Raw genomic sequence first — 27,251 nt, 5'->3', positions numbered from 1 at the left:
ATGTTCCTGATGAAAGAACCCCAGCGTATTATCAAACAACCAGTCCAGCCACAAAACGCAAGTTAATTTGTGATGTGTCATGCGCATCCGTGTTTTTGCATGACGAGTCGGAAATCATGTACTCTACCGTGACGTCGAGCTTATACCAATATATAAAAGTTTCAGATGAGGGAAGGCATTAGAGGGCTCGTGGCGCGGTTCCGTCAAGTCAACACGAGCTGCGACTGTTTGTCTTTACAGTAAAAATGTAAGTTTTTTCTTATGGAAGGGGAATGTTCATATATGTTGGTTTTGTAATATGTTTTGAGCGAAGGGAATATTTGGAGTTGATATCGCTTCAGAGATGGACAAGGGGCGGTGGGGCGGCCTAGCTAATTTATATATAGTGGTTAAAGCGTTCGCTTGTCACGCCGATGCTTCCCCACGTGGGTACCATGTGTGAAATCCATTTCTGGTGTCCCCCGCCGTGATATTGCTGGAATATTGCTAAGAGCGGGTAAAACCATATTCACTCACTCACACATGGACCACGTGACGTTATAAGCGAGCACAATAAGCTTTCACGCATTGTCTTGACATATAGGGGCGGTGGGGTAGACTAGCTAATTTATATATTGTGGTTAAAGCGTTCGCTCGTCACGCCGAAGACCCGGGTTCGATTCCCCACATGGGTATAATGTGTGAAGCCCATTTCTGGTGTCCCCCGCCTTGATATTGCTAGAATATTGCTAAAAAAACAATGCAATACAATTGCGGCGTAACACAATACTCACTCATTTGTCATACAGAGTTTGTGTCACTCGTTTGCCTGGGTTTGCTTGATGTGGGTTCGAATCCTCTATATAAGTATATGAGTAGATGTAGTATAAATAGATGCACATCAACACATACCTCATGGGTTTCAAAAGGGTAATATATACAACGGCGCTAACGCCCACTCACCCAATCAATCATCAGTGTCATTCCGTGCTTTGTTATAAAACATCTCCGTTTATGAAATCACTTCAAGGAGCGATATGTACCATGGCAATGAATTCATTCGAGCCAAATAGAGCCGATATAGACCATGGTTGTTTCTGTGTTCGTTATTTTAACGCCTCACTTTGCAATATTCTTTAAATAATTGAGTCTGAACCAGACATTCCGGTCATTGGCATCAATAGCATGTACAGACCCCGCTAAAGTTGGAATATTGCTGGGTGTGGCATTAAACAACAAACGAACAGATCTGTGATGATCAGTTTGTAGGTACCCTTCTTCCAGACAAGCGTCCGCAATGCTGGTGGTGATCATGACGTTGATGACGGCGGTGCAAACAAGTGTTATCGTTCCCCACGCCGAGCCAATACTCGTAAGGCAAGGTAAAGTGATCATAATTATTTTAGCAATACATATTTTTTATCCACCAAATTCAAATGACCTTGTTAGCAAAGGAATGTACTTTTGAACACCCACGCTGAAGTGTTTACAATAAACAAATGAATGAATTTTAGCACTACTTGTCCTTCCTAATGTACGTGTCATTTAAGAAAAGGTATTACACATGTATTAAACTGTGTTTATGTCATTGAATGTAAGGGGCGGTCGGGTAGCCTAGTTGTTAAAGCGTTCGCTCGTCACGCCAAAGACCCGGGTTCGATTCCCTACATGGGTACAATGTGTGAAGCCCATTTCCGGTGTCCCCCGCCATGATATTGCTGGAATATTGCTAAAAGCGGCGTAAAACCATACTCACTCACTCACTCATTAAATGTAAAGCGGTGGGGTTGTCTAGTGACAAAGCGTTCGATCGACGCGTCGAAGACCGAATGGGTACAATGGGTGAAGCTCATTTCTGTTATCCTCCGTCGTGATATTGCTGAAAGCGGCATGGAACGATATTCACTCACTAGTGAGTGAGTGAGTATGGTTTTACGCCGCTTTTAGCAATATACCAGCAATATCACGGCAGGGGACACCAGAAATGGGCTTCACACATTGTACCCATGTCGGGGATCGAACCCTGGTCTTCGGTGTGACGAGCTAACGCTTTAACCACTAGGCTACCCCACCGCCCCTATTCAATCGCGAACTATCACATCTAACTATATTTCGAGTAGCTACTAATCTGAAATAAGGTCTGATGTATCTGTTCCTTTGTTAAGACGCGGTCCCACAGAGACCAGAGATGCCTATCCCGCCAGATGGCCTGCAGGATCCAGGTATACCGTGGCCTCATAGTAGGGAGCGCGCACACATATTCGACCCTTATTGTGACCCAACAGGAAGGAACCTCAACCCGTCAGCAGATAGTGGACGTATTCACACATACGCCTCAGTCCAAGACAGCCTTGGTCAAGATTCACAAAACCCTTCTGGCAAGAATAGTAAGGGCATCGTGATGATACCTGGTGTTACATGGAGTAAACATGACGGTGAACGTGTTTACAAAGATGCCTTAGTCCAAGTCAGCCCTGAACAAGCTTCAAAAACTCCATCGGGTTACAGGACGAGTAGTAAATCCAATCGAAGGACAGCTGGTGTTACATGGAGTACACAAGTCAGTGATGGTGGACATGTTGACGAAAATGCTTCAGTTCACGTCGGTGCTGGCTCAGCGTCATGGAGACCTGGTGGCAGCTTTAAACAGGGGAGCAGTAGTCATGACGTTAGCGGGATGTCGGGTGTTCCTTGGAGGAGAACAGTTGTTGATGGTGGTCGGTTTCCCGGCTCGACAGGGAATATTGCAATGGGTACAACACATTTTGATTTTTCCACAAACCCCATGGCGGATTCCATAGGAAACGTGTACCCTTTCAACAGGCCCATGCTAGAATCGGGGCCTCCGAAACAAGGCTTGGTTCTGTTTCGCCATCATCATTTCCATGGACAATGGCCTGGACACAGCCACGTACATGAACATTCTAGTGGGTTAGGGAGACAGCGCAGCTCACAAACAAGTCAACCTTCACCACTCACTCTAAAGCGTTTGTTGGTGCCACCTAAACCAACAACTGGTGTGCTATCTCTACTGGTAGGCCAATTTCATCAGACTTCAGCAACCGCTGACAAACCCATAGCTGGAGAAACACGTCCCTCTGGTGCATCTACGCTGTCTACGACAACCAACGACTCCATGATAACCAACAAACATTCCCTGACAGAGATGACAGACATGTCTACTCATCCTCTTATAGCTTCTGTTAAAAGTACCAACGATAGAACACACACGAGGTCCAATAATAGTAACAAAAACGTCCATGACTCAAATGGAGGACAAAGTACAGTTGAAGATGTATCAGTTGGCATTGCTTCGGGCTTCGTAGGTACACTGCAGCAAGGCATGTCTGATGTTAAAACACAAGGACTAAAGCCTGCCTCGCGTGGGAATGGACCATTGAAAAAACATTCTTTGTGGGAATCCGATTTGCCAAGAAGTACTTTTAGAAAAGACGGCAATTTTGAAAGACAGTCTACAAGCAAAACCATTGACTCCGCATCAAGAAATATTTTCTCTCAAACAACATTAAGAAAATCGTTTCCAGATGCTACTCAAGGTGGGAATATAAATATGGCTTTATCTACAACAGACACTGCCATGCCGCTTAAAATAAGCAGCGCCACAGCGTTTGAAGCAAGTAATATTACTCCATTTGACGTAAGCACTGCCACAACCTTTGAAGTAAGAACGGCCAACCCCCTTGAAGTGAATAATGCCACACCCTTTGAAGTAAGAACGGCCAAACCGCTTGAAGTGAATAATGCCACACCCTTTGAAGTAAGAACCGCCAAGCCCCTTGAAGTGAATAATGCCACACCCTCTGTGATGGCTGGCGTACAAGATGTAGAAAGTAGACAGTTTGAGGGTTTGGTCGTCGGTTCATCTGGCACCTTAGCCTCCAATACCTTACTACACGAGAGACTTCACAGTCAGTGGCACTCTCTGGGGCAGCGTATGCATCAGATAGCCAGTCAGGTCAACGGGGGAGGAGCGGACACGCAACATACTTGGGTAGGTCCTCTCTTTCAAGCATCTTTCATGAATGGGGTAGGGAGATTTTACGCCACATGAAATTGACACACTATACCCGTGTTGAGAATCGAACAGTGGTCTTCAGCGTGTCGAGTGGTCGCATTAACCACTAGGCTATACAATCGAGGTCTGTTTCACGCCATTGGCCGTAGATTCATGTTAAATTGAACGTGCGTTATCATTCATCAAATCTCAATCACTTATTAAACGAAATAATTTTTAAATGTGATAATGTCAATACTAGTGAATCAGCCGAAATAAACAGGAACATCGCATCCAGATTGCGTTGTTCAATGATTTCAGTGGCTGGATTGTCTGTCAGGCTCGATAATTTAGAGGCCACTCTCATTTAGCTGGAATATTACTGAGTGTGACGTTAAACGGAAACAAACAAACACATATTATCGTATTGGACTAGCTTTCCTAAAGAAGCTTGTTTGAGCATTTAGCACTTCGATTTGTTTGTTTATTAACCAGTTATGTTTAATAATCTAATTAAACTTCACATCAGTTGTATTACATTATTAGTAGCCTCAATCAATAACACGTTGTCAACATGTTCTCGTCAGCTTCTTGTAAGTAAATGTGTGCTGATGTTTTTCTTCTTCAGTGAAAGAGCATTTCGGCTCAGCTCGTCTTCATTTTGTGGCTGCCACAACACAACGTAACAAACTGCAGAGTAGGTAGACTACAAGTACATCTGTTCACGGCGGCAACACACAAGCGACAAGGATGTTCTGGGCGTCTAATGGGTGCATGCTGTTCCCGTTGAGGGGCTCCGAGTGATAAATTGTAAATAAACCAGGAAGACCGCTGGACTAAGCCAAAAAAAGGCCAAGATCATCCTGAGTGTTATATGGTTTACTAAATACCCTCGTGTTGACTGGAACTAGCATAACATGTCTCAGACTTAGCGACCGCCACTACTAATTGTCATGATATTTATTTATTATGGATTTCTGATGCAAATTCATCCAAAGTGCTCACTTGGCAGCTATCCATTGGTAGCTATTTGTAAGAACATATGGTATACCATCATACTTATGGACTGATCGGTGAATACCAACCAATTTTGTTAAGCAAGCAGTTGAAACCTTGATGAAATAGTTGACGCAAATATTCCGTTTCATGTGTACCACGTTCGCCATTAATCGACTGATGTGGCAACGTCCGTTCCCAACAATAGGGAACATAATACCGTAAGTGGCTGCGGTTCTAAAATTACAGAAATAAAGTTTGCTTTACCCCCATGTGTAGTTTTATAAAGTGTATTTTTGCCCTGAACTATTATATTCAAAGCACAAGGACGCTCACTGAGATGCCTCAGAACCTTGTGTTTTATTGGGTTTAAAATAAAACATGTGGTGAGAAATTTGAAAATCCTCGAACAGGGCTTACTGCCTGGCTGTTCCACCTAATTGCCTGCACCCTTACGTAAAGTAACAAAGTACGATTGAAACATAATATTACAAGACTGAAAAGGTGAGTTTATGGTTAACTGAGTCACTAATTATTATCTGCTCAGTGTTATTATCCATAACCCCATGCAGCATTAAAAAGTACTTAGATTAAAGTTTTTATGTTAATTAGCTTTAGTTGAATCACGTGTCTCGAAACATTCCACAAGTGCATTGTGGGACCGAGCTAACTCATTGTTCGGTGAACATAGCCGAAGTTCTGTGTTGCTGGTTTTTTGTGAGATGAGGTGTTTTCCGTCGTAAGAAATGCTATTTTGAATGTTAGCAGACTGCAACAACCGCAAGCGATGAAATAGCCACAGCAAAAAAATGCAGTTTCCGGTATCCGGATACCTTCCGGATACCTCCGGACACTTACCCAAAACGCGTCCGTGTATTCGGTGGCAGATACCTTGCCGGATACCAGGTCCGTGGTATCCGGCATGGACACCTCACCGGAAAGTATGCCACCTGGAATCCGGGTATCCAGCACCGGATACCTCAATCTGGGTGTTCATGGATCCGGCACCGGATACCCAACCGGATACCTCATTTTGAGTTCCCAAAAACATGTCACAATTTGGGGGGTGCATTTTGTTCAATTAAGTGTGAAACACCTAAAAATATATTGGAATCTCACCATGAAAATTGAACATTGCTGAAGGTATCCGGAAGGTATCCGGCAGGTATCAGGATGCAGTTTTTCGAGATGTCTTTCTCCTAGTAAATAATGTTAGCCTGGGCATAACAGATAGCTGTAGTAATATTCTGTGTTATTTTAGTTGTAAATATCCCCTTAAAGTTGAGATTTATGGGCATGTACTTTTGGTGAAAACATTTTTCAAGTTCATATACATTTCATTTTAGATGTTCAGCGTATTAAATGAAAAGCATTCAGTCCTGGTATGATGGTATCCTTACATTTCATCTTCATATTCCCAGTGTGTTCTAGCCTAGTGGTTGAAGCGTTCGATTCACCACATCGGTACAATGTGTGAAGCCCATTGCTTGGTGTCATCCATCATGATATTGTTGGACTTTTGCTCATAAAGTGGCATAACACCATACTCACTCTGACAAAAAAATGAAAGTCATTGTCTATGTGCTCACTTGGGGCTTTGTTCCTGGTGAGATTAAAAGATTAGTTTGGAACTGTATCAGTAAATGTTACATCTTGACAGACGAGTTTCATTGAAGTTTGAAACAGAATATAATTGACCCAGGTGCATAAGACTAATGGCATCCACAGAAAACACCTAATAAAGTACCGATACATAAAAATATCAATGTAATTTTTCTACTGACATGCAACTAAAAACTTTGTTCAGTGAGCTGTATTAATTGTAGGAAAACATTCAGGGCATTAGAATATTTGATATATGTTAGCACCTATGTTATGAATGATCAATTTCATATTTCTTAAAGAAGCAAATGAAAGAATTTGTTAAGATGAAAAATCATATTTATTGATTTTATGACATTTCATTGGTTCAGTAACCAGAGGTGTTTGCAAGAACTTTCAAAAACAGAAACAGATGCTTCAATGCCATTTTCTAAATAAACAAATTAGTCAAATCTCAGAAGGATTTCAAGGTAGAAGAATATCCAAAGTCAATTATGTTTGTATAGTCAGCGTCAGTGTACACCACATAAACATAGTCACACTGCTGTGGTATTAATTCCTTTAGACTTGATTAGTGTCGTAATAAAACAACCTACAGAATCACACTGATTCTTATTATTCATTCAGAATCATCACTTTCTGAGGTGAACCTGTTAGTTGTTCTGGGGAGGATTATTCATCATCCGGAGAGTCCTTTGTATGACTTGTCTGATCTGGTGTCATTGTGAAATCCAGGTACCTGAAACAATTTATAACATCTTTAAAAGCTTGTTATTAAAAATATAACAAACACATATACATTGACAAAGGGTAAAAAGATGGTTTCTCAATCAATAAGGTAATGACAATTAATCAAGCAACTGATATTAAACCAGGTTAACGAATGTAAAAAAGCCATAGCAAACAGTCAATTTTACAGAAAATACAAAATTGTAACTGATCTGAAAACAATTCCTGTAGTGCCATAAGGCTAACCTGAATTTTTCTCAAATGTTTGCATTACATCAAAATATAAGGAGGGGTAAACAAGGCAATACAAAATTGCATAAAATAGGTTCTTATACATAAAAACAGAACTCTTCATAATTATCAAAACTTTCAATCACACAAGTCATGTAAGCGATCTCAAAATACTATATAATGAGTGAGCAGGTTAGTATAGTTTCACACAGCTTTTAGCAATATTCCAGCAATATATCTGCGGTGACACCAGAAATGGGCTTTTCACACAGTACCCAGGTGGGGAATAGAACCTGGGGCTTCGGAGAACGCATTACCCACTAGGCTACCAAATAAAAATATCATCCCAAATACAAAAGTAAGTAACATTAGGATTTCATACAACAGATATTTTCGCCAGATATCAAGTCACTATACAACTGATTGAATTACTGATTAGAGGAGCAAATACATTTCAATGTAGCAGCTGTATCAGGCTTAATTTGAATCGCTCCTTGCGTTAGTTGCAATGGGAGCCACATTGGAAACAAATTTCTCACTTATTATTGATATTTAATATCTACCATTAATTGGTAGGCCAAAATAGACACTGATACAAAAAATCAACTGAAAAGAACCATCTGAACCATCAACTAAAAACTATGTATATCACATTTAAGGGACCTTAATTCGGCTACTGGCAATATTCATGAGTAAAATCTTTATCATATTTTTATCATTTATCCTATCTTTAATGAAGATTAAAAATAACGGGAACAACTACCAAATATATTGGTCAAGTGTCAAGTCATAATTAAAGTAGTTCTATTCGGTTTTGGAACTTTTCAAGGGCAATTGTAAATATATGTATATTCCTATTTGAATACTCATTTGATTGTTATAAAGTTACACAGTATTGGATCTATCGTCTGTTTCTAAATACAGTGGAACCCATCTTTGACTTGCGTGACATAATTGAATCATACCCCAAGTTCATTATGTGCATTGTTATGCATCTGCACAGAGTGGTCAAAGTCCTTGTCACACACATAGTTTGCTATAAGGAAAAATCCAATCAGTACAGTTGCGACATCAGGTTGTATCCAGACAAACTGTCTGATGATCTCAGGGATGGCCTTGGTAGCATCAGGGGATGTAGCTAATCCTAAATAAACATTAAACAAGTGACATCATCTCTTCTGCAGAACACATGATCAAAGCCTGACCCACCTTTGATGTTTATCATCTCGTTACGCTCACAACAGCTCATTAGCAAGATGAACTCAATGTCAACTCATGGTGGATTAGGGATTAACAGGGCAATTAGTGTCGGGTGGGTATTATCACTTGCAATTGTTTGTTAATTACTTAATGGAGTAGTGACGGCTTAGTTAGTGGTCGAACCAATGGGCATGGCCTCAGCCCTTCATAATCAACAATCTAAAAAACAATAAAAAATCCTAATACCTACCGACTCGCTCAGTGGACTACAAGCCCTCCAAATTATAAACACCAAAAACCGCCCTACATTAATAAATCAAATACTAAAAAGCTCAATCGATTTAACTAAGGCAGGCAAACAAATAGTATTCATTTGGATCCCCGCCCACGTAGGAATATACGGCAATGAAAACGCCGATAAAATCCCAGAAAAAGCTTAAACCTACCCATCTCCAAATCAGAAATTAAAAGTGTCAACAAACAAAAAATCACCAAAAAATGGCATAACCTATATCAAAACTCAAATAGCCAAATTAAAAAGGTTCTAAAAAAAAACCTAACCAAAGCATAAATTCTACATCCGTCCCCAAAAATCGACAGAGTAATTACTAAACTCCAAACAGGACATACCAACCTAAATAACCACCTCAAAATAATAAGAAAACACGCAACAGGAACCTGCCCACATTGCAAACAACAAGAAACCCCAGAACACGCACTCATACACTGCACCCACTACCTAACACACCGAACTACAGTACAAACCACCCTAATCTAAATAAGGCTCTTACTCTAGAAGCAATCCTAAACCCACAAAATAAAATAGAAAAAATCAAAGCCTTAGGCGTGTACTTAATCAAAACAGGACTAATAAATCGCTTTTTAAACCCCAATAAACTACCAAAACCAAACCAAATAATCAAACTAACAAACTGCATACTCAGGTCCCATAGTTCGCCCCCCAAACCCTCTTGGCATTTGTTTCCAAATCTCAAAATTTCCAAAATTCTATATAAGCAACCACTAAAACACCCCTACTGGATTGCCAAACAACTTTTTCCCCTTTTCGGAAACACATTAAATGGCTTGGCCAGGCCCGTGTGCGAAATACGCTGCAGTTGGAAAGCGCACGTAAAATCTCCAATATAAGTAAGTAAGCTTAGTTAGTTTCCAACCACACTGACTGCTATGCTATTCATCAAGTCAGTTTACTACGTGTTCAATTCTTTATTCATGTACATGTGTAGGCAAGCGGCCCATGGTACAATATTTGGTCCATCATTAACATTTATAGGATTAGTGTTTGGAGTCTAACATTCATAGCATGGTATATAAAAGTTGCAACATTTCTAATAACAGTTTCATTGTTTACCGCCATAAGCATATTGAATTTAGCAAGAGTAGGATGTACAAAATACTTCTGTGGTAAATACTGAAGACGAAGTTCATCATAAGCGTTACAAATTAATAAAAAATGATATTCATTCTCGACATATCTCTGGTTGCAACTATTGCACAATCTCTGCTCTCGTGGAGTATTAACGTGTCTACCAGTCTCAATGTGGAGAGTGTGGGAGCTACAGCGAAACTGGGCTAGTGCAACACGAATTTTGTTGATAGTGATACCAGACAAATACAACTCTAGACTTAATGAATTTTTGAAAAGTGTATAATGGAACATTTTCGAACTATTTGCTAAAGACCAATGCCAATCCTGTTCGTAAGCAAATTTTAACCGATCTTCACATTCGGAAAAAATGATTCGGGGCAAATAACATATTGGTTCTGCCATATATATCAAAATTAGTTTTACCATGTGTGGCTAGCTGAAATTACATATCATAACTTTTCTTAGGATATCGTGAATTTGTGAGGGACATAAGTTTACACCCATATTTTATACAGCGTTTTTACTAGGTAACATGTTTCTGTGGACCAAGGAAATGTATCTTGCCAGATCATAGTTTTTTCTACTTAAAAAGTTCTACTTATCACTTATAAAATAATGACAGTTTTAATATGCAATTCTCCCTACAAAGACATTTAACATTTGATATACATAAACTGTCTGTTGAAACTATCATGATGCTAATATACAAGTCGCACAAAACAACACACATGCATATACTGGTACATAGCCAAACATACATAATTTTTATACGCGTATGTACATGCTTGTACATACTGGCATATTACACATGCAAACAATCATTAGATGGATGTAATTGTTCAAAAATATTTTACCAACAAAAACAAGTGGACAGATTCTGTAATAGCATGGTTAATATCGGGAGATGTTTTAGCATTTCCACAGAAACAAATTCATATTCTTTCATGACTCAGATCAGCTTGTAGTGATTTAAATTCACATCAAACTGATTCTTGCCAAATGACCTGTTCCGCACGTGTGGCACCTGTTATAAAAATACCATTCATTACTTATTTGTGTGTCCAAATTATGCTATTATTAGAAATAATAGGTATCATTATACAGCATGGATATGATATAAGAAAGATTTATATGGTATTGTTGAAAATTATGTACCAAAAAACATTGAAATAAATCAATCAATACGTGCATTTATCTCAGAATGTGGTAGATTTAATCAATATGGACTTCTCCTTCATTATCTACTTATAATCAGATGTTTACATTATTGATCAACTGATAGTTTACAATAGTATAGAATTAGTATTTTATTAATACTTATTTTGTATTTGAGCATCATTTAGATAAGCTATCGGCTTGTTTGCAAATCCAGTTCACTATGACAAAAATATGTTTAAAACACATGAAGTAGAACATATTGCAATAGTTACGACGTGAAAAGAAGTTATGTGTAGGATCCTCAAAATGGTATCCACAAGAGCAGGTCGTAGAATCATGTTGGTTTTTGTGTGTTTAACTCTGCACTCAGCCATATTCCAGCTATATGGCGGCGGTCTGTATATAATCAAGTCTGGACCAGACTATCCAGTGATTGGCATCATGAACATTGATCCACACAATTGGGATACGATGACATGGATCAACCAAGTCAGCGAGCCTGATCACCCGACACATTAAGTTATCTCTTACAACTAGCATAGGTTGATCATGTTGATGGGGACCAACTTCAACCTGGAATCCCCACATGAGTAAGCATGCGGCTGTTAGCTTTGTTTGATGTTTAACGCCGAAAATTGAATTATTGTAGCATCGCAATATAGCTGCCATGGGTAAAAATTCAGAATTTCATATATTATAATGGCACATCATGAGATTTGGGTGTGTTTGTGATATTCATATTATCATGTAATGTTGTAATTTACTTATTATTCTCAAATAGATTTATTACTTTTGCATTCATGATAAATATCAACTTGAAATGTTCACTTTAATCATTTTCAATCTGCATGACCAGTATTCATAATGTCATCAGGCAATATACATGAAAATGTGCCTATTATATTAATATAGTGATGTATAGCTTAAAATTCACCAGCTAATAATAGATTAGCTTTAGATGACAAGTATATTATAAAATGAAAAACATATTCATAATAAATATTTACCATTTGAAGAAATTATCTGATGTCAATTTTTAGATTCTGCTGTCACACCAGATGACTGTCTTCAAATTTCGCATTAATTTCTTTAATTAGAGGGCTGGGTATTTTCAGCCAATCAGGTGGCTCGCTCGATTGTGCCCGCGTTTGAAATTTACTTCCGCTCGGGGTTGGTAACATTTTCCCAGGTCGCGAAATAAACTGTCGATATTTCGGTAAGTAAGAGACATTGTTCGAATGTAGATGACTTGTACATGTGTAGAAATGTATTATCGATCAATCTACGGCCAGAAATGTGCTTGTCAATAAGCTTATGATTAAAAAAATCGCCGTGGATATCGAATGTAAACAAACCGGCAAGATGGCGAGGGATACACCCAACTCGCCTAAAAAGATTTTGACCCGACTCGCCTAAAAAACTTTTGAGCGAACTACGGTCGTTTTTTGTATTTTAGAATATGTAACTATCAGAAATACATAGTTATGCTTTTATAGCGTAAGCGACTGGGCTCTTGACTCAACATGAAGTGCAGATGTAAATATGACAGAAGACAAATTCTATGGATGATACGTTGTTGTTTTTATATTATTTCCATACTTGTGTATGAATATACTAGTAATTGTGATCATTAGGCATAACCTAGTTATATTTGTCAAACGCATACCAAAATATTATATGTATTTTTTTAGGCGAGTCGGGTCAGATTGTTTTAGGCGAGTCGGGTGCAACTCGATTGCGAGTGACGCTCCTTTTCTCTACTTACATATAGGGTATATATATATTTTTATTTACTGACCAATAACGAGTTCCTGTGCAAGTAGCCTGTCTATCATATGATAGTATTTTCTTAAGTATATCATGTAGAAATATGTTTACTTTAACTGGATATTTTGTATGCTAATGTGACTCACTGTCTTATTTCATATACTCCCTTTACTCTGTGAGAATGATTAATAGCCTCAACTTATTTTTCCAGATCTGAAGAATCAAGAACAAATTTAATGACAGGGAAGTTTTGCATCAGTGATCACCGTGAAGTGGAAGATAAGACATTTTAAGGGTATGAACATTTTCACTTGAACTAGTTGAACAATAACCATGATGACAACTTTATCATGGGGGGATTTTTCGGGGTGGAGTAGTCTAGTTGTTGAAGCGTTCACTCTTCATGCTGAAGACCCAGGTTTGATTCCTGGCATATAGCTGCGATATTGCTGAGTGCGGCGTTAAACATCAAACAAAGCTAACAGCCGCATAAATACATATAGGGGTATATATTTTTATTTACTGACCAATAACGAGTTCCTGTGGCTACTTGTCCTATAAAAATGATATCACCCATTTACTTACATGTTGGCTATAAAAGTTAATGTGTCACATGTGAGTGGCTTACATGTGGTTAATGGCTTTAATACGTGATCATTGTAATATTCACATATTCCTTACCTGAATGTGTCAAATTCAGCTGCCAGCATGACCTCAGCTGCAATCTCAATATTTGGCCAATTTTGACGAAATGACCGATGGTGTTCAGTGTATAAGCTGGGCCTCGTCTCTAATGTAACTTGGGGCAAGTTAATGACGCGCATAGAGAGCCGGGAACCAGCTTATGTCGTGGAACAAGCCATTTTACCCATAATTCCCCTACAGTCCAGGGCGCCATTTTAGAACATGGATGTAAACAAACCTCGTGTATCGATATACACTGTGATGCTTGATTACGATAAGCTTACCTCGTGTATCGATACATTGTTCTCATTCACTTCCACCACGGAAATGCCAGCCAAAATTCCTCTGAGCCATCCACTACGCGGAAGTCAACAGTATTTGGAAAGGCGACTGGCAGCAAATGCGGATGCCAGGTAAGTAGCAGGGCTTCGTGACCTTTTGTTCCATGATTCTGTGCAGAGATCTTATGGAACGGATTGATTTAGATATTTTCCCGCTCTACATACTTTACTGTAAACGTCAAGGGTCCCTTTTCAGTATTATGGTCAACTGTTTGTTATGACGACAAGGATTTGCATAAGGGGCGTAATGGTGAGTGAGTGAGTATGGTTATACGCCGCTTTTAGCAATATTCCAGCAATATCACGGCGGGGGACACCAGAAATGGGCTTCACACTTTGTACCCATGTTGGGAATCGAACCCGGGTCTTCGGCGTGGCGAGCGAACGCTTTAACCACTAGGCTACCCGACCGCCCCAGGGGCGTAATGGATTTTGGTCTAAACAATATGATCCAAATTAGATCCACTTTTTATAGATAATGAAGAAAATTGAAATTGTTAATAAGTACGATTATTACCGTACTTTTGTAGGATGCTGATACAGACTATAATTTACAATAATGGCCAACAAAGACTTTATTTTCTTTGATGCTTAAGATATTTTAATAATTACACTGTTATATCCTTGTTTTGTATAAGCTTCATAACTTATGAATTCAATATTTCATGGAATGACTCTGACCATGGCGAGGATTGTTTTTGCAACAAGTGATACCCTGTGTAAAGTGTATGTTGAATGAGCCTGGCTTTGTTGTCAAATAATTGTTTGGCAGTTGTTAAATATGGGGTTATGTATTATCTCTGAATGTTTGGGATGAAATATTTTGATAAGGGCAGTTCTAAGTTGGAATCTCATCTGGGGTCTTTTCAATTGAATTCAATGTACAGTTTGGACATTTCTGTAATGTGAATGCTACTTATGTTTGCAGAATGTCTGGATGAATAAATGAGTCAGTCATCTGCACAGCATCAATGGAAAAAGAGAAGCAATGAGGGAGAAGAGTAGCAGTGAGTTGTAAATATTTGAAATTATTCTGTTTGGTTCATCATGTTCATGAAGCTATTCTGCAAATATTTCTTCAGTTTGCTTGTTCTTTATCACCTGTTGGCATGGATGGCCCAATTATCAAAGGCACCACAACTTGCTGTGCATAGTTGCATCTCTTGGGCTTGACAGAAACTGATGGTCATGGGTTTGAATCGAGGGTAGCATCATACACTTGCTTGTGGGTTTCATCAAAGTGGTAAACATGTAAGACCTGCATCACTTCGGGCTTTCTTCCCACATCAAGCTTACATGCCGTGATATAACTGGAATACCGTTCAAAGAGGCGTTAAACCCAACTCACTCATTTAACACCACATCCAGCAATAGTTCGGCTAAATGACAAGGATTATAAATAATCAAATCTGAAATCTCAACTAGACACACCAGTGATTAATGTTATGAACTCGATCCAGACGCACCGATGATGACTGTTATGGACAATATCCCATGTTATTGGGGTACGATTATGAGCGATCAATGAGTCCACTTGCTGCCTCATCTATTACTTTGGCTTGTATGGCAAGCATAGGAACATTTTTAAGAGATGTCAGTTAATGATTGTTTCAACTCATCAGCATGGAACAATATATGTCTCAAATGTTCGGTATATAACAAGACTCAAATATGATAAATTAAGTGAATTTGCTGCCTTTTATCTGTAAGTACATGTTGCAACAATTCTTTTTTATTGCTACAATCTTTATACATAATTCTGCAGAAACTGAAGTCCAGCTTGAGATACCCGGATGAGTACTCCAGGTTGACAGTCTGGAAGGACCCCACCAGATTCCAGAAGTGATTGGCAGACAGCGATGAGGAGAGTCCTGTTATTTCAATGGGGGCCAACCGAGAAGTTGTATGCCAAGTGAGACTGGGACACACTTACAAAGGCTGGTCTGGCTAATGTGAGAAGACCAACCAATGCCAAGTCGGATTGGGACCCTTCAAGGACGTTGAAGAAATTGTTGTCTTTGGCCATGTGGTAATCACTTGAAAGGAATGATGTTGGGGATTACTTGTCTATAAATGTGGACCCAAACACCAAATGGAATGTTCACAATTCTACTAACACAATGCAACAGGGATAGAGCCCATCTGGCCTCCCCTCATCCTGGTTCCTGTTTTTCCATGGCAATATAGAAGGAAAAGGAGGTTTGAGGGCAAGTAACTCTGAACTAGTGAGCATGGTCTGCTGATCATGCTGATACTTTCAAGCGAACAGTTATCCCGCTCTGTTATGAGTATTGAAGAATTGGAGGAAATTGCATACTGCATCAGTAACCATCATGTGAACACTGTTCAATGTGTGATATAGGCATATAAATAAAAGAAATTGATAATTTGTTTGTTATTTATGTTACATTAGCCAGCTGTGTAAATGGGGATTTTCCAAGATTTTGCCTCAGTTTGATAGCCACAGTTATCGTATGAAACCATGCATTGCTTGGACATCTTTGGAATAACACATTGATCTGTTATGTCAAAGGTCAATGTCATAGCCAGACAAAATGTTTGTTAATGGCCAAACTCTTCCTTTGGGCAGGGATAGAAGTTGGCAAAAGGTCATACACTTACTTTTTCACTAAAGTGCCTTTTCCTGCAGAAGTCTCAATAACTCTTATACATATAGTTGTATATCATTGTCATATGTTTGTCAATATTACATTGAATTCCACCAAAGAACATCATATTTGGTTTATGTGCTGGATAGCTCTTTGAAATGTTTTTGAAATATTTGTCACTGATTTTGAAGGTCAAATTCACTGTCAAGGTCAAAAGTGACAACTCATGAAGGGTTGAAGTGTAAGATCAGGGCAATATTGAAGGTCATTCATAAAGTATTTTTTTCCATTATCACTAAAATGCCTATTTCTGGAGATATTTGTGAAGTATTATGCATGCAGTGTTATATGTTATATTATTTGAATACTCATGTATGAGCAGTGGTAACAAATCACAGACACCTAATTTCAATGAGTAGTACGATCCATATTTTCATTGTTGCATATAATTATGCCTAGGGCCTTCATAAGTGATATAAATGATATGAATCACTTTACAATTGTTTTTGAAATAGTCGCAACTGATATTGAAGGTCAAATTAACTTTCAATGTCTTTCAGTAACAATGTTCACAGTAACTGTAGAAGAGCTCTCTGAAGTGTCATGAAATCTGGTACATCACCCTCAGAGTGAGGCATTTTGTGTTTCAAACTTAGATGAAGCTGGTATGTCTAGATATAACAAGTACTTTTACAGTTACAAATAATCTTATTATAATCTCACCATGACCAAAGGCCCAAGTGAGCACACAGTCGATGAGTTTATACTTTCACTCAGAACAATCTAGAATCTGAATATGAAATTTAAGGATATCATCATACATGTATTAGAACTAATATTTGTTCATTAAACAGCTTAACATCTAAAAAGAATTATAGATGAAATTGAAAAATTGTCTTCTCCAAAAGTACATGCCCATAGATCTCAACATTAAGGGGATATTTACAACTATGACACATAATATTACTACAGCTATCTGATATGCTAAGGCTAACATTATTTACCAGAAATAAGACATCTCGAAAAATTGCATCCGGATACCTTCCGGATACCTTCATCAATGTTCAATTTTCTTGGTTAGTTTCCAATATATTTTTAGGTGTTTCACATTTAATTGAACAAAATGCACCCCCAAATTGTGACATTTTTTTGAAACTCAGAATGAGGTATCCAGTGCCGGATATCCAGATACCCGGATTCTAGGTGGCATACTTTCCGGTGAGGTGTCCATGTCGGATACCATGGATCTGGTATCCGTCAAGGTATCTGCCACCGGATACCCGGGCGCGTTTTGGGTAAGTGTCCGGAGGCTGTGAGCGTGGTTATCGAGTTGGTTGCGGTACATGACACCGAAATTGACGGCCTTGGGCGTGATATGGCGTCGCCGTGGGACGACCATGGCGGAGGAAGACCAATACACATTCGTCACCACTCGCCTCTTTCCGTAACCCGCAAAGGGCATCGTCCCCCTATCGATTAATGTTATGTGCGCAAATACGACAAACCAATCAGAATGCGCGAATGATTTCAAATTCTTCGTCAAAGAATTCCTCAGACATAATTTTTGATTTTACATATATCTTGCATCTAAAAATGTACCCCAAACACAGTTAAATGTGCTCAATTGTATAATTCCGCTTGTCCAGATGTGCTTTAAAGTGCACCTGAAATATTATTAATATATGGGGAAATATATGTGAACGATTACGCATCGAGTTGACAATTGTTTTAGGTGTGCCCTTTTGCGCTTAGACGGAACCCGGTCGCAAAAATGGCCACGAGAGGGGCACGATTCGCTATTCGGCTTGTCCCGGAATAACACGAGTTGGTCACGAATGCACGAGAGGGGCACGAGTCGCTATTCGGCTTGCCCCGGAATAACACGAGTAGGTCACGAATGGAGCAATACAGCGGACGTTTTGTTTGACTGCTGTATGTTGCTAAATGCCTAAGCTGAGCAACAGGCGTACATTATTAAACCTTTCACGGATTGCTCATTCCTGTGGTCAAGGACAGGCGGCGTTAAACCCCAATCACTCATTCAAGGACAGGCCTAATTCCATGGGCAAAGACGTCCGCCTCGGACAAATGGTGCTACTGTGCTACTGTGGCACAGACACAGGGTTTGGATATGTTTGGGATGAGGGATGGTTGACATCGTCGTTCCATATTTCTTCCCAGAGTTTAAAGAAACTATTTCACCAATCGATGATTGATGCGCCATCTTGACTGACAGTGACGACAGAGCAATGTTACCATGGATACATTAGATCCCGGGGGAGGCAAATTGAACAGCGTCATGACGCCAGCACTTACCAAAAAGTGTACGTTATCCTTTTTGCAGAAACGAAAGTCTGTTAAAGCGATAGGATTTCCAAAACAAACTCTCGTAATAAGAAAGTACATACCGTCATGTGTGATGACGTCAAACTTTGGGGAAATACATCAATAACAACTAAACAGCGATGGACGCTAGGTCTTTGCTGGCATCGGGACGTAACCGTGAACGTAAAAGTACAAAAATTAAAATTACTAGACAATCGACTGTCTGCAATCCCATTTCATATCGGTCAGGACATGGGTTCACAAGTTTCACTCTTTCACGTGACTATCACATTACGCAAACGCGTTGTGGTGGTAGTCGTTACCATTATATAAATGTCACTCGATATTTGTATTATTTATGGGACGTGGTCTAGTGGTAGAGCGTCCGCCCGGAGAGCGGAAGGTCCGGGGTTCGATCCCCGACCGCGTCATACCAAAAGACGTTAAAAGATGGTACTTGTTGTTTCCCTGTCTGCTCGGCGTTAAGGGGCTAAAGCAAGGACTGGTCGGCTCGGAGTCAGTATACTGTATATATTTGCCATCCAAGCGTAGACTGAATGTATTTATAAAGGGAATGTATCGACAACTAACGAAATCTGAATTGATAGGTTAATCAGAATGCGAGAAAATGAAGAATAGTCAGAATAGGTCCCCAGTACCTAACACTCAACATGCAAGCACGGGTCGCCTGAGGCGCCGCAATTCGCCGTACAGTTGCGTCCCTTACAGAGTTGCGTCCCTTGGGTAGCTAGGAATAATCGCCCCAATTATGTTTCTATGTTTGTCAGCACTGGGTTTCACTAAAGTGGTAAGTGTCTAAGACCTGCATCACTTCCTTATTAAGCTGACATTAAGTGATGTAAATGGAATACTGTTCAAAGCAGCGTGAAACCCAAACTACTCACTCACTCACTTATACTTTCGTAATCACAGACTAAAATGCGGATCTAATAGTCAGGCTATGTGGATTACGTGTCACGATCTCGACGGCGTTGCTCATGCTATCGGCCACTGTTTTGTCTGGTTTAGATTCTAGTACGCATCGTCCGTCGTGAAAGTGACGTGAAGCAAAATACATTAAATTAAGATCATTGAGAACTGTAATTTTAAATATGTGAACTATAATATGTATATAGCCTTATCAAAATGAATAGTATATTTCATTGATAATCATTTTTTTAAACAAATGTACTTTTTCTTATGATTGTCTCCGATACAAGTAGCATTAAGCAAATCGTATGGTTTACGGTACGACTGAATTGACGTATGTATTGTTACCAAATGGTTTCGTTTTTGTAAATAGTAATCGAGTGAGTGAGTCAGTCTGGTTTTACGCCGCTTTTCGCAATATTCTAGCAAAAACACGGCGGGGGACACCAGAAATAGGCTTCACAGAATTTAGCCAGTGTGGAATCGATCCCCTGTCTTCGGCGTGACGAGCGAACGCTTCAACCACTAGGCTACCCCACCGCCACTAGTAAACTAAGAATCCACTGAACTAACAGCATTAAAATCTCAGATATAAACAAGTTAATAATTCAAAATGGCCTATTCTGTATTTTACATGAGATTTTTTTGTCCAATAATCCATGCTTGTCTAAAACGTGTGTCGGATGCAATGTGTTACCACTGGCTTAATGAGTGTTTCCGTACTCCGACGTTTATTGATATATCTATTCACTGACACCTGTTCAGCTGATTTGATAGATGCAATATTGGTGAACTGTTATCAATATCTTTTGAAAACAAAAGCAGTATATATATATATAAATATGTCTGTGTGTGTGTGTGTGTGTGTGTGTGTGTGTGTGTGTGTATGTAAAATAGCGCTAAGAAATGAAATGTCTGTATTTTGGGCCTCTATACTGAATAAAATTGTCTTGTCTTGTCTTGTCATGTCTTTCTCATAGTCAAACGCATATATATCTATGTATTTGCGTGCATGACTGTGATATAATAATATAATAAAAATCAGAAATGCCACAATTTTGTGTTAAGTGATTAACTAACCCGTGTACAATCATTGGAGACTCGACTTCGTGTGCATAAACCAAATACCGGATATGAATCGATAATCCATTGTTAGAGCAAGTTTCAGAGATACCCTACAATGCTAATTTTGAGTAAAATTAGCCATGTGATTTCAGAGGTCCACACGCAAAATATAAACTGTAACGTCGTACGGATATTTGATTGACCATACTTTCAATCAGGGGTTGTAAGCATTTGTCACTTATTTGTAGAAACTCTATACACAAAAGGCTTAACAGCTAGACGTGTACGATTGTTTTAGCTAGATAAAAAAACACACACGTTATTAAAATGTTCGCAGATTAAATATGAACACGATCATTTATGAATCCTTCGTTTTCCAACAGCGGACGCCCAATCTCCAGTCTCTTGGTTCAGGTTTGTGGATGCTTTTTTATAATTTGTTTATTATTTTCTGGAGCATTTACACGGTTTTGCATGAAAATATATTCACAGATTTAAAGCGTGACAGTTTGACCAAAGCTTATTAACGTAAACTCTATTACTATTAATGACGAAAGTATACTTTTTCAACTTATGAATTTCAGTGAGCTCCTTCTTATCGCCAGTTCAAGTCATTGCTTGAACCAGAATCTTATTTATCAAACTTACTGTACAGGTATTTTCGTTACATTATTATTCAAGATAGACACAATTTTATGGAGGGGACTTCGTCAACTTCAAAGTAATGCCTATCAAACAATACATCATTATTCGTTTTTAGACTTGACGTGAATGATCTAAAAATTAACACAGGGAGATTTTCATCTATTGAGAAATCCCTAAGGTTATGCCCATTCTGTGACAGTGTTGTCGAAGATGAATACCATTTTATGTTTATTTGCCCTATATACGACATCTAAGAAACAAGTGCTTTCCGCAGTGGTCTTTATCTCATTTTAATGCTGTAACATTGTCTTCATTACTGTCCTGCAAGGATCTTCTAACACAAATTAAACTGGCTTTGTATATACGTCATGCGTTTTTGTTACGAAGTGAATTGTTACTTTGACTTTGTATATTTTCAAATATGTTATGTTGTATATGGGCCTGTGGCCTTTCATACAATAAAGAATTAAATTGAAATGAATTGTATAAATTGGAATGTTGGTGGAGAGTTATTATTTCTAAAGTTGAAAATGATTCGTTTTGACTAAATAATGACAAGGTTTAATGGATTTATATGTTTTCCGATAAATAACCAAAAAGAACATATGTGTGATGCAAGCCTTGTGAACATTTGGTTCATTAAATCATCACAATATCATTACGATAGTTGAATCATTGTAGCGATAGTTTTGGTAGAGCTGCAATATTACTTATTATTTGACATTCAATTACAACTTCGGGCGGATAAGCTGAAGGTTCACAAAATCCGATTTTTCGGAATATCCAACACAATTTTATTTGAGGAGTACTTAAAATATGTGAGCAAATATTTTATAAATGTACCATGTACTTTCTTTAACCATTGACCCATTCTGGGACATATCTTTGATCCGGTGTCATATATAATTTATTTGTGTTATCTTAAGAAACCTGCTGTACCTGAACTACGTCTAACTCTGTGACGTCCTTATAACCATGACTACACGTGTTTACGACGACGGCGGTGACGAGATGACACTGTTTGACTTCAACGGCTTCAAATACCCTGATTTTCCAAGCAAAGTGCCACTCAGGAACCTATCCAATGTCAAGATCAGATCTGATGACGTCCTTGTCTGTGCCTACCCGAAATCAGGTAAATCTTTGTTCAGTAATGAGTACATGTTGTAGCATCATAATTTAAACGCCAGATTTTGAGGTAATCATTCTCGTAGCACACTCACGTGTCAAATAGAGGCAAACCAAAATAAGATGGTCAAATCAAAGGAATTTATATTAAAATGTCAACCTACGAGAATAATCAGTCGCACATAAAAGGCGAATAGTGGTGAAAACTATTTGAATGAATCACTGAAATCAGTGATGACACCAGGTGTTCGTGAAAAGGGTAAGCTTGTTCTGACCTACCGGTTGCACCCGCCACTCAAAATGTGCAAAAAAGTACGTTTTCTGTGTTGCCTAACGTATAGAAGTATTCCTGCTGTACGGCGGCGGCCTATAAACGAGTTTGGACCAGACACCCAGTGACACGTTAGCATGTTGGAAGAAAAGGCAACCATTCCTGCTTGGAAAGAACATGAAGTTCACACCCATTCCTAATGCTAAATGCGTGTGGTAATGTCAATAGAGTGTATTATGTTGATGGAGTGGTATGCACATCTGAATGGTGTGCGTTTTCTTCTTCATCTTCTTCTTTTCTTTTTTCTTCTTCTCTTTCTTTTTCTTTTTCTTCTTCGTCTTCTTCATCCTTTCTTCTCCTTTCTTCTTCTTTTTATCTTTCTTCCTTTTCTTTTTCTTCTTCTCTTTCTTCTCTTTCTTCTTCGTCTTCTTCTTTTTCTTCTTCTTTTTCTCCTTCTTCTTCTCTTTCTTTTTCTTTTCTTCTTTTTTTCCTTATTTTTCTTCTTCAGAAATCTTTTTTTTCTTTTTCTTCTTCTTCTTAATGTAAAGTGTTTTGGAATGAAACCTGTCATGTGTAAATATGGAAATGTGATCACCATTCTTCTTCTTCTTCTTCTTTGTCTTCTTCTTTTTCTTCTTCTTCTAATGTAATGTGGTTTGGAGTGAAACCTGTCATGTGTAAATATGGAATTCTGTTCACCAGGCACTCACTGGCTGTGGGAAATTGTACGACTACTTCTGGCGGGACGACTGGACACTGATGACGTCAGCAAAATGGCCTATATGTTAGAATTCACAAATGAGGATGACTACAATGATCTCCCATCTCCCAGACTTCTCAACACGCACGTGCTCTTCAAGCATCTTCCAAGGGAGGTGAAAGTCAACAAGCCCAAGATTCTGTATCTGACCCGCAATCCCAAAGACGTAGCAGTGTCCTACTACTCCTTCATCAAGAAACTACCATTCCAGAAATACTCTGGAGAATGGAAAAACTATGTTGAGCCTTTTTGTGAAGGCAGGTGTAAGTATGGGCCCTTGGAAATCTTCTCAACATTGTAACATAGATTTCAGATTGATTGACCACGATAACTATATCTGTGATCTATTTTGTTCTGTGGGCTTAACCTGTGTTTCGCGAACACATGGTGTCATCTCTGATTTTCAGTGATCCGTTCATATAATGTTCACCGATATTTTTCATTTTTCGCCGAGTTGAATCTGTTTCGTCGAGTTGAATCTGTTTCGTCGCATAATCGAAAATTGTTATTCTTTGGCGTTGACGCTTTATACTTATGATGTTTCACAAGGAACATAGTGCGTTTCAGACTGGACATAAGCAAAATCCACCTTTTACATTAACATTTTACAAATTTACGTTTTCTACATATACAAATTAAGAATAATATACACCCGTGAAGATTCGGGCTAGAATAGGCCTTCCAACAACCCATGCTTGCCGTCAAAGGCGACTATACTTGCCGCAAGAGTCGACAGACGGGATCGGGTGGTCAAGCTCGTTGACATGGTTGATGCATATCATCGATCACAATTGCGTGGATCGATGCTCATGATATCAATCATTGGATTGTCTGGTCCAGACTATTTACAGACCGCCGTCATATAGCTGGAATAATGCTGAGTGTGGCGTTAAACACCAACCAACCATCAAAGAATAATAAACATTCAGAAACGGATCTATCAAAAAGGGTTGTTCTAGTTGACTACGGTTCCTGGTTCGAGTACGTCAAGGACTGGGAGGAGGTGAAGAAAACTGCTGGCATGACCATTCTTACCATGAACTTTGAAGACCTGAAACAGGTTTGGTTATTTAGTTTAGTTGGCAAATAGAATGACAAATATACTCTGCGGTATAAACGGTAGGTTCTCCGTTCCACTTTGGTATGTCTTTGTTAAAGTATTGGAGTTACGATCGTCTGAGCACTACAATCGCTTTTCAGAAGGCGCACATTGTGGATTGAATAGACATTAGAAAGTTCATAGGATGTGTGTCATGTCACATGTGGGTGCAGATTCGCGTATTACAGTCAACGAAGGTCGGGTGCCCTAATTTTCTATCGCATCAGGATTCACAGTGCCAGGAACATTGTGGACGGAGGTTCGAATTCCAGATTCTTCCTGATTATGATCCATCGTTGATAAGCACCATAAACCTTCTTGTGGGTTTCATGATGAAGGGATAGTTTACGTTATAAGCATATAAGCAATGAGAATATCCTCATCAACATGTTTTCTTGTTCAAATTCTCCTCGAACACTTTTACTGTTGTTGTTGTCTTAGCCAGGCAATAAAGTGGTTTATATTATGAGAAACGTTATAAGCATTGAGAATATCCTCATCAACATGTTTTTGTTCAAATTCTCTTCGAACACTTTACCATTGTTGTCTATTGATGGATGTATTTGTGTGTTTGTTTGTTGTCTAATGCTGTTGTCGGCAGTATTAGTATTATATGACGGCGACCTATAAATAATGTCTTAGCCAGGCAATAAAGTGGTTCATATTATGAGAAACGATCAACGCCGTCGGAGCACGATGACACGCAATTAACTGTGTCTCCGATCTTGACCACCCAATCCATTAAGACACCTCTTACGATCAGCATAATTTGCTAGGGCCCATTTTTAAGCCTGATTCCCCACAGGATCAATCGTTGATGCCATCGGTAATGCAGGTAGGTGCGGAGAAGTAGTCTGGTGGTAAAGCGTTCTCAAGGCCCGAATTCGTTACCTCAAATGTACAATGGGTAAAGTCCATAATTAGTTTGCACGAATTGATATATATAAAGCTATAAATTATAGGTACCTACTCGTGTTTAGGTTTGTTTAATTTTAATGTTTATAAGTGAAATTATCAAGTATGTATACAGTGTATGTGGATTGTACTTTAAACTGTTTCACCATTACAGGACACAGTCGGTGAGGCCAAGAGGTTGTGTGAATTTCTTGGTGTTGACAGAAGCGATGAGTTCATCACACAGGTGTGTGAGCAGTGTCAGTTTGAATCGCAGAAGAAGCTAAAGGCAACGTCAACTGTAACTGGACAAATTGCATATAGAAAAGGTGAGCAATGCAGAGTTGCGCCCCTTAAGCCTGTCAGAAATCACTGATCGTGGGCTCGAATGCACGAATCGGGCTGGTTAATGTTCCTGGTTCTGGGTCTAAGACCTGAATCAGTTGGGACTTTCGTTCATTTCGGGCTGAACTACAGTTTAAAGGGATCTCAAACCAAATTGTCTCACTCTGTCACACAATCCGTATACTTTTTCTGTTCTGGAGGGAGTTAATCCATCTATCCATGACTCGTTGTTCGAGATAATTTCATTGCATATGGAACGATACCATCCAGTTTTAGTTTCCAGAAATGCTGTAATATTAATATATTATTAATTGTGACATAAGTTTCTATATTGATATATTTATTAGTGAGTGAGTTGGGTTTAACGCCGCTTTTAACAGTATTCCAGTTATATCGCGGTGTGTCAGCTTAATGTGGCAGGAAAGCCTGAAGTGATGCAGGTCTCAGACGTTTACCACTTCATTGAAACCCACGAGCATGGGTATGGTGCTGACAAACCTTGTAACATAATCAGGGTGAAGCAGGATTCGAACCCACAATCATAGCTTTCTGGCGTGCCCAAGGGACGCAACTCTGCACAGCAAGTCGCGGCGCCTTAGATGACTGGGCCAAAATGATGACCTCATAAGTGAACATCTCGCTGCCGCTAAACAAAGATCTGAGGACATCCCATTACGGGTCACGTCAGAACGACCTTTCGCGAACTTTGACCGACCATTGAAATGACTAACAAGAAGTCGACATCAGCCAATTAGATAGCGAGAACTAACTCGCCCCTTAACCCTGGACGGAACCACTTATTTCCATTCATTGAGGTCAGAACGAGCTGTCGTCATCCCGTCTGTCTTCACCTCCCAACTGATTGTGCACACACTTTTATTCCAGGTCAGGTTGGTGATTGGAAGAACTGGTTCACTGTGGCCCAGAACGAGCGGTTTGACAGGTTTTATCAAGAGAAGATGGCTGATTGTCCATTGTCCTTCAAGTACACCACGCAGTAGAAATGGAAGAGGCCACTCGTCTGTGGTAGCATGATATAATGTGTGGTGGAACCATGTTTCTTCTCATTTCATCCAATATTAAACTTG

At 39.1% G+C, this 27,251-nt stretch overlaps 1 protein-coding gene and 1 pseudogene across 2 annotated transcripts; both read left to right on the top strand.

Annotated features, from left to right (window-relative positions):
- LOC139454823 (uncharacterized) lies at positions 1–13,284 on the top strand (annotated as a pseudogene).
- Positions 12,460–27,251, top strand: LOC139455375 (sulfotransferase 1A2-like). Of its 2 annotated transcripts, XM_071236931.1 has the most exons (8): positions 12,460–12,516; positions 13,279–13,362; positions 21,405–21,435; positions 22,593–22,801; positions 23,768–24,088; positions 24,785–24,885; positions 25,994–26,147; positions 27,049–27,251. In XM_071236931.1, exons 4-8 carry the CDS (start codon positions 22,642–22,644, stop codon positions 27,162–27,164), a joined length of 852 nt encoding a protein of 283 aa, XP_071093032.1. In that variant the 5' UTR covers positions 12,460–12,516; positions 13,279–13,362; positions 21,405–21,435; positions 22,593–22,641; the 3' UTR covers positions 27,165–27,251. The 2 variants fall into 2 exon arrangements, with proteins under 2 accessions (XP_071093032.1, XP_071093033.1); XM_071236932.1 differs by lacking the exon at positions 21,405–21,435.

Source organism: Haliotis cracherodii, unplaced genomic scaffold (assembly GCF_022045235.1).
Source record: "Haliotis cracherodii isolate W230 unplaced genomic scaffold, xgHalCrac1.p SCAF_11, whole genome shotgun sequence".
NCBI classification, from domain to species: Eukaryota; Metazoa; Mollusca; class Gastropoda; order Lepetellida; family Haliotidae; genus Haliotis; species Haliotis cracherodii.
This window is presented reverse-complemented; position numbering and strand designations above follow the sequence as displayed.